We start from the raw sequence: 13,783 nt of genomic DNA, 5'->3' as shown, positions 1-13,783 counted from the left end.
GTTGTTGTTGTTGTTGTTGTTGTTGTGATGCTCTTGCAGACATATATGGGGACATTGTTGCTTGGGCTATGATGGGCAGAAGCTACTTACTGCTATTAATTTGTTAGGAACCTATTGGATCAAGGATGGTGATAAGGTTTCTTCTCATTTCATCGTATTTTCTCGGAAAGTTTTCTTTTATCTAATCTTTATATGGTTTGCTTATGTTGCTTGTTGCTAATGCACTGAAATATGCAATCTGTAAAAGGAGATTATTAGATTAGGAACCACATTCCAATAATTTCCAGTCCATCTTATGTCCAGGCTTTGAAGAAACTTGATTTTTTGTTGAGATGAATCAGGATATGTCATTTTGCAGTTGAATGTGTGTGGACTTGCACGGATGGAGCTTATAAGTCAGAAGTTTGGCTGTAATTGTTCTGATTTGCATTTTTATTGTTTCGATGTAGGAGTCTTTGATTGGAAACTAAAAAGCGGTGCATATGGTCTGAAGAGAGACATGTAAAAGCAGGTTCAATTACTAAGGCTCCAGAGAATTCTGGTTCATATGATTCTCCCAAACCAAAAGGCAACAGATTATCACTTACAAGTAAAGAGCTGAATATGGGCCAAAGCAGAGAACTCTGTTTATTATAAGTTAGAACTTTCTTTTGGAGATTTTAGATGGATTATCTTCCCACCTAATGAGATATGTACATTTTCCTCTATGAAGCACAAGTGAAACTGTTTGAACATTTCCTTGGCTCGCTAATTCTTGATGTTTTTGCATGTGCAGCTCACTTTTATGATGCATGTCTCCATTAGTTACAATCTGGTCAAAACGTGATCAGAGAGAGGACCCTCATGAAAATGAAGCCAAGCATGTAAGTTCTGTATACTGGCTTTGTCATTATTGTTGGTTCATCTGTTCTAATATTGCCCTTCACCCTATTGCTTTGCTATCAATGCTTGATTCTTCCATAGAATGCAAACACTCGGCCTTAGTTGTTGGACTTTTGGTTATAAAAGTAGGATCTTGTTCATCTAGGTGTTCCCATTTATAGTTTCTATACTGGAACATTGACATATATATGTTCCATTTATAGTTTCTATGCCGATATTTTCCCAATACTGCTCATCATCATACCGATATAAACCTGGCTATGTTACTTTGTATGATCATGCAGAAGAATTGGAAGAATGGACGTAGTGTTGCAGAGTTTAATGCATATATTTATGAAATGTTTAACTATATGTATGGATTTGTCTTGCATAGAGGCACTGTAACTTGTAAGAGCAGTTTAGGTAATATCCTCTTTGTAAATGCATTTTTGCAGACCCAAAAGCTGTGGAAGCAGACATCAGAGAGGTGAACGGGAGGGTAATCACCATCAAGATGATTTATTAAAGAACCATCAAACTAGTTTTAATGACAACAGGTGTGTTGTAGCTAATTGTGAATCCAGGTTGGTTCCTTTGCTTAGAGGGTGGTTCCCATACAAGTTAGCAAACCCAGAGAGCAGAATAAAACAGAAGAGCAGTGCATCGCGATCACACGAATGGAAAGCATTCACCTCTAGTTGATAGAAAATTAGTAATTTGTATCATCTGTTCCATTTCCTCATTTGCAGATGACAGTCAATTAGTTGTGCAACATGATTTTACTTGGGGTTTGGCATAAAAAAAAAGTCTTGGGATTGTGTAAAAGAGCACCCCCACTCCCCAATTTCCTCTCCATGTACACTAGTTTCTAGGTTCTGTGTAATCAAATCTTGATTTTCATCATTTTGCCTAAGAACACAAATGCACTAATATCTCTTGGTCATTACCTCATTGGTTAGGGCAAATCCATCTATCATCACACTTAACTTCTGCAATCTGGTTTGGGATCTCCATGGTTATTAAGAAAAAGTTTAACTTCTTATGCATTGACGGTGTAAAAAAATTACTCATACCATCAGGTTAATCAGGAGGTAAGGTAACTACATGTAAATCATACGATAAGCATTAGTTGATAATCAAATAAAAACATTAACTAACCTATCATCAAAGGTTAAACTACACTGATAGCATAAAAAATCTTTACTCTATTTGGTGTAATAACTTAAATCCAAGTTACAAAATTGGTATATGAATTAACTTGTGCATCACAATTCACAAACTTTCAGTCACTCCTTAGTGAATAAAACCAAAAGGCTACTTACAACTAATTACAATTTTGTGCATATCAAATGCCAATGCCTTTGGTTTATTAGAATTACTTAAATAAATACTCACAGAAAAAGAAAAAAAAAGACCAGTTGCACACCCATCTCAGCCTCATAATATTGTGTGGGCATAGATTGAGATAGCCTTTCTAAGACTTTCCTTCTTCCCTTCTAAAACCACCAAATAAAAAATCTAGAATCAAACCCTCTAAAAAATCCCAAGTTCTAAGAAGCCATGGCCAACATGATGATGAGCTCCTCCAAAGCCTTAATCACTTCTTCATCCTCCACCATTCCTCCATCTCCAAGATTCAAACTTTCCCTCACCCAAATCCCTTTTCCAAAACTACCCCTCCCAAAATCACCCAAAACCCTTGAAACCCTCTCAATCCCATCAACTCTCAAGTCCATTTCAGTCATTCTTGCAAGCTCATTGGCCATGGCACCACCTTCACTAGCAGAAGAAATTGAAAAAGCTTCCCTTTTTGACTTCAACCTGACACTCCCCATCATGATGGCTGAATTCCTCTTTCTCATGTTTGCTTTAGACAAGATTTACTTCAGCCCATTAGGGAAATTCATGGATGAAAGAGATTCTTCCATTAAGGAGAAACTTAGCAGTGTAAAGGACACATCTGCTGAAGTGAAGCAACTGGAAGACCAAGCTGCTGCAATTATGAAGGCTGCAAGGGCTGAGATATCAGCAGCATTGAACAAGATGAAGAAAGAGACTCAGCAAGAAGTAGAACAGAAGATTGCAGAAGGAAGGAAGAAAGTTGAGGCTGAATTGCAAGAAGCTTTGGCTAGCTTAGAGAGTCAAAAGGAGGAGACAATCAAGAGTCTTGATTCTCAGATTGCTGCTCTTAGTGATGAGATTGTCAAGAAAGTTCTTCCTGCCACTAACTAATTCTGAAAATTTGTGTAGTAAATAAGATTACTGTTTGATCAAAGATATATAAATGTGAAAATATTTGGTTATTTTATATGATGAATCTCATGTGTACATCTTGGTTTTTGGTAATATGAGGATTCTAAGTGATTTTTCAGGATTTTGATTATGAAGTTAAAAGAAAAATTGAAACTTGAAAGCCAGAGATCAACTTCTCTCTCTATACTGATTTGGTCCTAGAGCTGAGGTCTATCGGAAACAGTGTCTCTACCATTGTCCAAAGAATATTGAGACAAACACAAATCAACTTGTTTGGGAGGAGTGATAGTAGTTGTAATTCATCAAGGTAATTGTAAGTCGTCAGTTATGATTTGAGATTGCCCTTTATTTTTTTTACGACAAGTTTTGGTTAACAGCAAGAACATATCCACGAATGGAGTCTAGAGAGGGTAGGATATAATTGCACGGGCAATTGTGAGACAGTACTAATTGGTCAATGGCGCTTAATTAGGTAACGGCAGAATTGTCAACCCACATATCCAATTGTTCAATTTTTTAACTACCAGGCGTAAACTATTACCACATCACTTACAGATACAGTGAAGATAGCAGCAAGATGTTTACATTCAACACCACCTTAGATAAGCAAGGTTAAAAAAAAAATAAAAAAAAATTTAAAGTTAACCATGCTTTTTTTTTTTTTTTGCTTTTCCAACAGATGTAATTCAAGACCATAGAGAACCCAACAGCTGAATGCAGTATAAGGTTGGGAAACTTCAATCATCAGGAAAAGAGAAGACATAGAAATAATCAGTTCTGCTGCTCCTCGTTATCCCCGTTTTGCTCTGCTTCTGCAGCCATTAACTCATCAAACTTCTCAGTCTTGCCCAGCACTATTTCAATCTGCACCAAGCGAAGATGATAAATAAAACAAAAAACCTTAATTTGATAAAAAAGACGACACCACAGATTAGACAAGGATGACTGTTCGGAGAAGGAATTTTTTAAAAAGATGGATTGTGAACCACATTTAACACCCACTAGCTCACATGAATTCAACAATGTTTTAAAGAGTATATGGGGGAAGAAGAACATGAATGCTGTAAAAGCAGCATCTATATGGCATAACATAATACTGGCTAGATTCATTTTTCCATCTCTGCTGTTGCCAAAAGAAAATGATTTTATTCTGTTCAACGGCTTTTGAAAACAGGAACAACAACAATGGGAAAAACCACAAGATAATGCACTAAAAGGGAATGTACCTTCAACAGGCATGGGGGTGTAAAACTAACTTCTAATCAAGTCTAAGATAACCAAATGGGACTAGACAATTTTGGTGAATAAGGATGTAAACCATCACTGACCCTACCATCTACTCTACAGCTTTTCTAAAATTCTGCACACATCCGAACTCAAACAGAGAAAAATAAGCACACACACACATCAACTACCTCTTGAACACTTAACTTAATCTACTGTTCTTCAGAAAGAATCTTGAGTCCCAAGCTAACATTTACCATAGAACCTCTACAGAATGAGTTCCATTACTATCAAACCACCAAAACTGAAGCAGACTAATGCATCAATTGACCGACTCATAATGCTTTTGGAATTTACCTTTGCTTTTGGTATCGGTCGGGCTCCTGGGTCATCCCTCATGTCCACAGTGAGTGTCCTGATCTCTGCAGCAAGTGTACCCTCAAAGTTAGATGACAAGAAAGATTATAAAAGGGATGGGAGTGGAGTACGAGAAGCCTCACTCTTCTCAACAGCAAATCCATTGTTCTTGAGAATTTCGGCAATAGTAACCACTGTTGAAATAGCTGTATACATGTGGAAAAGGTTGTTAATCCTTTAGAACTATATGGCAAGCCAATTCAATTATTAATGAGTTTGCAACATAACACAAAAGAATAAGTCCACAAAAAAATGAAAAGAACATCAAACTGTACTGTGCCACCACTATATATTTCTTTGTACTTAATAAGGTTTACCGGCAAGCCAAAGGAACCACTGCAAACATATTCTCAAGCACATTCTGCTTTATAAGTAAAAGATCCCTGGGAAGCCGCAGGAATAAGGTTGTGATGAATCAGAATTCATCCCAGATACGCTCAACTATTTTCTATGGTTGAAAACCATGGTCGTTTTTATGCCAGAAGTTGGTTCAAAATTGTTTCACTAGGATATCACATCGCTGGTAAAGTGAGCAACACTGTATTATACTCTTCTTATACACAAGCGGTTGCAATAGTAAACAACGCATTCTTGAGATGGCAAAAAACATCACACATTGCAAAGATAGGAATTCACCAATAATCAAGAAAAAGCCAATTGGGAAAAGAAAGTGAGAGTGCCTCCATAACCCAAGCTGTAACACGGTGTATTCTTGATGTGAAAAGACAGCATAAACAGAATGTAGAAGAAGACCCATATGGCATTATAAGCAAGGGGAAACCACAAACTAGTACTCAAGATTGAGGGTCAAGAAGATTTACCCATCCCAAGAGCAGAGAGTTCCACTTCATTGTACTGTTGCATGTACCTCTGCAAGAAACATACCAAATATCTCAGGATACGAACTCAGACCAATAGCAACAGTTATAGATTCTGGTGTAAGACCATGAAAACTAAATATAGATAGTCACATGGCTAACACTTTTCAAGATTTTCTAATGCATGTCTTGCATCCAGAAAAAGCTTCAAACAATATACTATAAGTCTGACGCCAACCCTATAATTGTCACTAAATATACCTAAAGTATTTTTTGATAAAGAATACCTATGAACTGCCTCAATTGCAGGTCCAAATTGTTAATTTGGATCCTACATAAACTCACATCACTTCGATTGCAATTGCTCTAGACTTTGTGAAGTCCTGTCTGAACTGCTACTGCAGACAATCAGAACTTGAACTATATTCTAATCTTATGTTTCTCAAACAAAAATATTTGTTCTTTTTAACTCTCCGTATTACATATAGAATTTTTTCTTCAATCACCCAACTCATCAATTAATTATTGTAATACAGATTAGCAATTTTCCTTCAATCAAAAACTAATAAAATCCCAGAAAACTAGACCTCAGCCAACATAAGCAATCAAACACATTAAATTAACAAAGACCCTGGTTACTGTGCATTAACTGATAGCATTTTGCAGGTCTCCCACTATGAGCCATGTCATTTTTGAAAATGTAATTAATTGTTCCCGTTCATGATAGTGGAAACAGTATGCAGTCCTTATTTTTACCTTCTCTCACATAACTTGTCAGCAAACAACTCAACAACCGTAAAAGAATCTATCATTGTTCAACAAGCATAGACCCTCATAACCATTAAACGGAAACAATTTTTGCAAATCTAGCTGTCTTCATAAAAACATCCAACAAAAGAATCCTCCATAACCAATTTACAGACAAAAAAGTATAATCATTTTAAAACTACGTCCAATTACCCAAAACTTCGCCAATGGATACACAGACTACAATGCATGGCTTTATAACATGGAAAAACAAGTAAACAAATTTAAATAACTAATAGCTTAAAATACAGTAATAGTGTAAAAACTCCTTATGATTTCAATGTATATATGATTTAAATGGAAAAAAAAAGCACCTTTGAGAGATTAACATAAAAGAAGAGTGATTTCTTGGTGTTTGAAACTTGGATTCTGTTCTTCTTTTGTGTCTCTGAGACACTCATCTTGTTCACTCCCTCTGTGATTCCTTCCATTGATTTGCTGATTTCTTCAGGTAAACCCTAATTTCGCAGCCTCCTTTCCCTTTGAAGAGAGGATCCGTATAATTTGGGGAAAATTATACCAAAACAGTAACAGATAAACCCTCGAGTCATATCCAGGTGGTTTTAAGGGTTAGGCCCCTTAAACGACAACGTTTTATGACTCTTTGATTTTTTATCTCTCAAATGTACCCCTCATCTTTCGAAAATTATACTTTACACCATGATTGGTTTTGAGGCGTAGTTATATTTGCTTTAGTTATGAGAGGAATTGTTAACCTCGGAATTTATTATTATGTCACTGGTTGTTGGTTGGGGTTTAAATATTTTATGTTCATTCAAATCTATTAGCATAATGTTTCCAATTAAACCGTAGTTATTATTATTATTCCATCCATTTAATAAAGAATCATTATTAATTTGATATATTAAAGTGATAAAAATTACTTTGATCCAAAGTCATCATGTTGGTATATATGTTGGAGCAAACTGAACAGTGAAGTCAAAATTTAGGACGATTTAAAAGAAATTTTGAGTTGATCGGAATTGAAATTCGTATAAGCATAGATTTAGAAATATACATCTCTATATACATGATTATATATATATGATTATTTTTTAAATTATTTTTTTTATCATCTGTACAATTACGTAAGAAATCCTCTTATATATAAGGTGAAACAACAAATATTTGTGCGTTAGCTTGGCTTTCCTCATACAGAAATGTCTTTCCTTGAGAATGAGAATAAATGATGAAGTACAAATTTTAATAACAATGCTAATTTATTTGTAAGTCTTTTTCTGTAAAGTAATACTTTGGATATGTCAAAATTACCCAAGGTATTATTAATGGGATCCCATTATTAATTGAAGTAGAAACCCCAACTTTCATCATTCTCAAATAATTTCTTCTTAAAATTACCTTTATTTATCTGCTTAACCCCAAATTGCTAGAAATAAATATATTGTAATAATTATAGCAACAATCTTAAACCTAGTAACCATAACAAAAGGCCATTCTTGACAAATATTCCCCTCATTTTCCTCTTCTCCTTATTTTGAAAGTATATTTATTTAGGGGTGCTTGGTTCTTCGATTTGATTTTATCAAATTTTAATTTGATTCTTTGATTTTCGGTTTTGAAAAAGTATGCACCGAATCGAATTAGTTCAATTTGGTTTTATTTATTTCAGTATTATTTAAAATAATTTTTTTAGTGCGAATGAAAAATAAAATAAGGACCAAATCAAAGTGTAAGATACTAAAAAAATTAAAACATTTAAATGTGATCATTGATCAACAACACCTATCCCTACTCCCAACTCTCATTATATTTACAAAGTTACAACTTTCGATTCTCTTAACGATCAACAATTCAACATTCAACAACTATCAATTCAAATCCAAATACAGTGATCTATAACGTCATATGATATGCTGAAAGAGAATAAAATGGGGAAGAAAAAGATACAATCTTTAATCTTGGGTTTCAAGATGAAAATGAATGATAATTATACGAGAAGATCGAGATGAAAGAAGACTTAACATACTTTTTTTTAAATAATTAAAATATATTATAGAAGTTTGGTTCTTTGGGTTAAAATATTAATATATTATAATATATTTTCTAAAAAAAAAATTTATCAAATATTTTTTAAAAGTTTTCTTTGCAAGGATTATTTTAAAAAAATATATAATAAAAGTTTGACACAATAAGTATTCATGATGAAAATATTAATTTCAAGTGAATATATACAAAATATTGATTGAATAATTGAAAGAAATACAATTAAGTAATTACTGGAATCAGTTAAATTACTTTGTATTTTTGACAACGATTAAATTACATTGAACTTGCAAAATTTTGCACTATAAATGAATAAAACTTAACTTTTTGTTGAATATACACATCTATTGGAGTGGATGTTAGGGTAAAAGTTAACCAGCATATTATAATTATTTTACAAAAATTTAAGTTTTATGCCTTGAAAATATATCTCTGACAGAAGCTATTCACCATTTTTCAAAGTTACCTACAATTTCTATTAATTATTATTATTGAGAGTTACTTGAAATTGCATTTTCAATAACCTAATTATATGCACACTTTTTTATTTGAAAAATCAATACATTGAACTCTTCATAGAGAGGCAGTTCTAACAAGGTGAAAATGTTTCACACTTTATTAAGCACAAATTACAAATTTATTTTACAACCACCAAAACAAAAAAGGAACCTAGCTACCTAGCTAGATAACAAATCAAACAAACACAAATCAAGAACAAATCACAACACAAACATCATTTTACAACTCAATGATTAATTAAAACAATAAACTTAACTAGCTACCAAATCTTGGCATTTGATATGCTTTAATTCCCCGCTCTTCCCAAACCCTCCACCCTTAGCTAATTAATATAATTAACCACACTTGAAACCTGTGGGAACTTTCTTAGCACAAGCACTAACCAAAGCACTAAGTGCAACAGGAATATCTAATTTGATAATCCCAAGTACATTAGCCTTAATGGCAGTGCAAAGACAAGCTGCAACTTCCAAATCAGCCAAACCTTCAAGCAATGAGCAACAAGGGGTTGTCACTTGGCTACCAATTGCAACATTTACAAGGCCAAGTAGGTCACCACAAACACCAAGCTTCAATGTGTCCCTTGGGCAATAAGGGTTCACTGGGGGTACCTTTGGTGTTGGGTGAGGCTTTGGCTTAATTGGTTCACATGAACCACAAGCACTAGTGAATGTGACCAAAATGAGAAGGGAAAAAATGAAAATGGTGGAAGAGAGGGTAGCCATGATTTTTCTACAGAGCTTTAGTGGTGGTGTAGCTTGGTTTCTAGAGTTTGTGAATGATATGCCCTTAAGGAGTTACTATTTATAGAGTTTACCAACTTCTATACATAGACGAAGTCGTAAAAGAATTAAGGGGTCGTTTGGTAGGCCGCATTAAAATAAATAATCCATGTATTATGTGTGGTATTATTTAGTACTATATTTGGTAGGAATTTGGGTCTATATATAACTAATCCATGGATTAGTTATACCTCCTACATGGTATTATAGGGTGTATTACTAATACCTCCATGGAGGTATTAGTAATATATGAGATATAATACCATGGATAAGTCTATGTAAAGACAAAAATATCCCTCAAATCATTTTAATTATTTTATTTTCTTGATTTTATGTTTTATATTTGTACTATTAAATTTATTTAAATAAATTAGCTTACAAATTATTTAGAGAAAGTTGTTTGTTACTACATAAATCCAACACAAATTAATATAATATTTGAAATGTGAGTTGCTTAATATGTATATATATATATTGTGTGTGGTTTCTAATTATTTGTATTTGAACAATTTATAAAATTGCATACATATTAAAATTATAACTTGCAATATTTTTTATGTGTAAATGTAGATGATTTATTTAGTTTTACTATTGTTTACGTCTTTTCAATTTTAAAAATTGATAGTTTATTCTTTTTTTAATTGAAAATTGACATTTTGTAAGTAATAAATTTACTAAGATGACAATTATTTATCCTCAAATAATTTAAGTGAAAAAAAAGGCAAACATGACAAAAAAAATTGTTCTTCTCCTAGCTAGTTAGAAGACCATAAAAAAATAATATTTTCCGGCAATTATTTATCTTAACCTAATTACTAATAATTCAAGGGTATAATTGAAAAGAAGTTTTTTATAAAGTTTTAACCCAATTCCAAAATGGGGTAGGAACCAATGAACCAAACACTTGGTAAAAATAAACGCTGCATTACTAATCCCTACACTATTAATTCCTGCATTACTAATTCCTGCACTATTAATCTCTACATTACTAATCCTAGCATTAGTAATCCCTGCATTATTATTTTTGTACCAAACGACCCCTTAGAGTATACCAACTTCTATACATAGACGAAATTGTAAAAGAATTTTTACGCTATCAGATAACAATATATAAGTGACCTATGGTATTTAAATTTTTCAAAAATATTGGCATGCCCATGTTAGAATATCTTTTAAAAAAATATTTTATATAATTTTTGATGAAGTTGGCATGTGTCATTTTTGGAGGATTAGATAGGGGTGTTGCATTGTAACCCTATCTTTAGAGAATTTGGGCAACATATGTAGCAAATACTTAACATAAGACATGTTACATGCTATAATAAATTTAAAAATATATTAATTGATGAGAAAATAAATTTTGAATCTAAATCAATTAACTCAAAAATTAGTTTATAAAAATTGTTCAAGAGCATATAAGAAGACCAAATTCGACTCCCATCTCACCATAGATGTGAAACTCAACACCTCTTGCGCACCCAATCTTGCCAACATGAGCATGGACAATATAATTAATATGAGATTAATTCCAATATTTATTAAATCAAGAATTTATGAGATGGACACGATTTTAATATCATGACAAAAAAATAGACTTTAAACATTATTCAATCTCAAAAATTAAAATTTATGAAGCAATAATTATCTAAGATCATATAAGAAGCTGATAAATTCCTCGTCCCATCATTGATGTGGGACTCATGAAGATTAATAATATAGAAACTCTTCATACTATAAATGTGTATAAGTCAAAATACATTATACATAGGGGGGAAATTGTGAGGTTGAAGTTGAAATTGATTGAGTGGAAGAGAGTGAAAAAAAAAAAACAGGATGATGCTGGAATATTTTGTAAGTTTGTGAAGAAATTAAGTTTATTTGACCTCATATGGCTAATTTCCCTGGTCACCATGCAACGTGTATAGTAGACAGGACAATGTAAGCCAGTGGGCACATTATCTGTCATGGACCTACCTTATTTTTATTTTTTTTACGATAGGTAAAAAATGTAGACATTAATCGTTGATTTCTATAACTTATTTGCATCGAATGTGTATATTAAATCGATGAATATAAGATATATATATTGTATATATATTTTACATGTGAATGATTGGAAGATAGAAGGGAGGAAGGAAGGATTAAGTGAAATCGATTTATGTTTCTGTTAGTTAAATAATTCAACATTCAATGTGCACCATTCGAACTTTATGGAGCATTGAGACGACCGAATATAATATTAGATCTATTCTACTTAGAATATATACATAAAATACTATTAAAATTATTTCTAAGCATTTATTTTTAGGTAAAAAAAATACAAAAGAAAAAAGTTAAAAAATTAAAAATTGGATATGACCAACTTATGACTTTTTACTTATAAGTTACTTAAAAAAAAAAACCCAATTCAAACACTCCTTTGTAGTAATGGATGAATCTACTACTATACCTCATCTATTGATCAGTATAACAGAGCAAATGATGGTACAGTAATGAACATAGAAATGATACTAGCAAATATAATCCCAAGAATCTCGATTGTAATTCCATGACCAATTAATCCTTTGCGGTACTAGAATTTTTGTGACAAATCCACCCACCCTAGATATTATAAAAGAGATTAACTTCTCTCTATAGACAATATAGTATATTTTCCTTTTTAAACTTATTAAGTTACCACTTAAAAGATAATTAGAGGCACTGTATATAATATGTGAATTAGTAACGTGATTTGTTGGACGAATAATGATGCAATACTAGCTAGCATAGGTAAAATTATAGTATTGATGATGATAAAAAGTTTTATGCTACTATACAAGTTAAATCATGTTTGTAAATTATAAATTATAAAAACCATGGCCATTTAAAAAAAAATTAAAAATTAAAAAATGAATTCACAATTAATCTTGATGTATAGCAATAATATTGTACAAATATCATATGGAAACAATATATCTTTAATAATGTTTCCTTGTCCTATGTGTATGGTTATTTGGTCACATCAATTATTGAAGCAATACAATTTTACATGTGCATTATGTCTGGCCTGCATTGCGTTGCTGCCATTTCCCTCTTCTTTTACTTGTTTTTTTCTTTTGAAAATGACAGCCAGATGTATCAAATTCTGTGTAACGCGCTTTTGAAGAAGGATTTAACGGATCATATTTCCTTAAGTATAATACAATTTAATCTTACTTTTCTCCTAGAAAAGTTAGTTTTACGAATTGAACATGTTAGGTAAAATTGCATAATGACAAAGCAGACTCGGAGGAAAATGTAGTTATTTAGTTGCGGGTTATGAAGAAAGAAAAATATTTTCAATTTTTCTATGGTTGGTGTGACAAAATGTCTTGAAAAAAAAAATTCTCCACAAAAACAAGTTCCATAAAAATGCGTTAAATGACTTTCCAAATAGAAGTAGGGAAAACAAGTTTTACGAGTGAAATTCCAAGTTCATTGTCTCCTCCACAACCATCCATGCATGATGCACCCAACCAACACCCTCCGCCATCCGCGATCCCCTATTCCCCACTCCATCCCACACCAATTCTTGAAATAATAATCTATAAAGATTAGACAATCAAAAATATTTAGAAAAGTAAATGGTAAAGATTGTTATGACTATCTACAACAATGGGAGGGATTATTTTTATCATTTTAGCGGATAAGAATTAATTAATTAGAGGTAAAAATTAAATCAATTATAATAATTGTAAAAAATAAAAATAAATCTTCACCATTTATTTTTCTATTGTCTAGTTCTTATCTCTTTTTTTTCTTTTTCTTTTTTTTATAAAATACTTTTTACACCATTAGGATATCTATTTTAGAAACGGTTGTCGTCACCCTTTTTATCTTTTCCTTCAGTTATAGAACGACCATTTGTTTTTCAATATCATATATTTGGGTAATCAGAGTAGGTTTTCCATCTTGAAAGATGTCTAATATAAGCTATTGTTCAAGATACTCTTCTCAATGGTTAGTTCATTGAAGGAATCAATTAGTACAACAACTAGCTTTCTCAATTTTCTAATGGAAAAGATATTCACTCATCATCATCCCCCCAACCCCCGGGAGGCTCGAGGCGCCGGCCCCCCC

The 13,783-nt window shown here is 32.4% G+C and overlaps 3 protein-coding genes across 3 annotated transcripts in view; 1 reads left to right on the top strand and 2 right to left on the bottom strand.

The window, feature by feature from the left end:
- LOC102584644 (ATP synthase subunit b', chloroplastic-like) overlaps positions 1-3,232 on the top strand; it is a 7,754-nt gene extending 4,522 nt beyond the window's left edge. Inside the window, exon 3 of the mRNA XM_006353618.2 lies at positions 2,414-3,232. Within this exon, the coding sequence (XP_006353680.1) occupies positions 2,422-3,093 (672 nt within the window). The 5' untranslated portion in view covers positions 2,414-2,421 and the 3' untranslated portion in view covers positions 3,094-3,232. The remainder of the gene's footprint in view (positions 1-2,413) is intronic.
- A 350-nt stretch (positions 3,233-3,582) lies between these two features.
- Positions 3,583-6,930, bottom strand: LOC102584300 (uncharacterized protein At2g34160-like). The gene is made up of 5 exons (XM_006353617.2): positions 6,695-6,930; positions 5,577-5,625; positions 4,839-4,901; positions 4,696-4,760; positions 3,583-3,978 (listed from the first exon to the last, which is right to left on the bottom strand). The coding sequence occupies exons 1-5, from the start codon at positions 6,809-6,811 to the stop codon at positions 3,886-3,888; spliced, it is 387 nt and encodes a 128-aa protein (XP_006353679.1). The 5' UTR covers positions 6,812-6,930; the 3' UTR covers positions 3,583-3,885.
- A 2,041-nt stretch (positions 6,931-8,971) lies between these two features.
- LOC102583982 (14 kDa proline-rich protein DC2.15-like) lies at positions 8,972-9,740 on the bottom strand. The gene has a single exon (XM_006353616.2). The coding sequence runs from the start codon at positions 9,626-9,628 to the stop codon at positions 9,239-9,241; it is 390 nt and encodes a 129-aa protein (XP_006353678.1). The 5' UTR covers positions 9,629-9,740; the 3' UTR covers positions 8,972-9,238.
- Between the last annotated feature and the right edge of the window lie 4,043 nt (positions 9,741-13,783).

This window comes from Solanum tuberosum, unplaced genomic scaffold (genome assembly GCF_000226075.1).
Source record: "Solanum tuberosum cultivar DM 1-3 516 R44 unplaced genomic scaffold, SolTub_3.0 scf00158, whole genome shotgun sequence".
Lineage (NCBI taxonomy): Eukaryota > Viridiplantae > Streptophyta > Magnoliopsida > Solanales > Solanaceae > Solanum > Solanum tuberosum.
The sequence above is the reverse complement of the archived record's forward strand: the minus strand, read 5'-3'. Positions and strand labels throughout refer to the sequence as shown.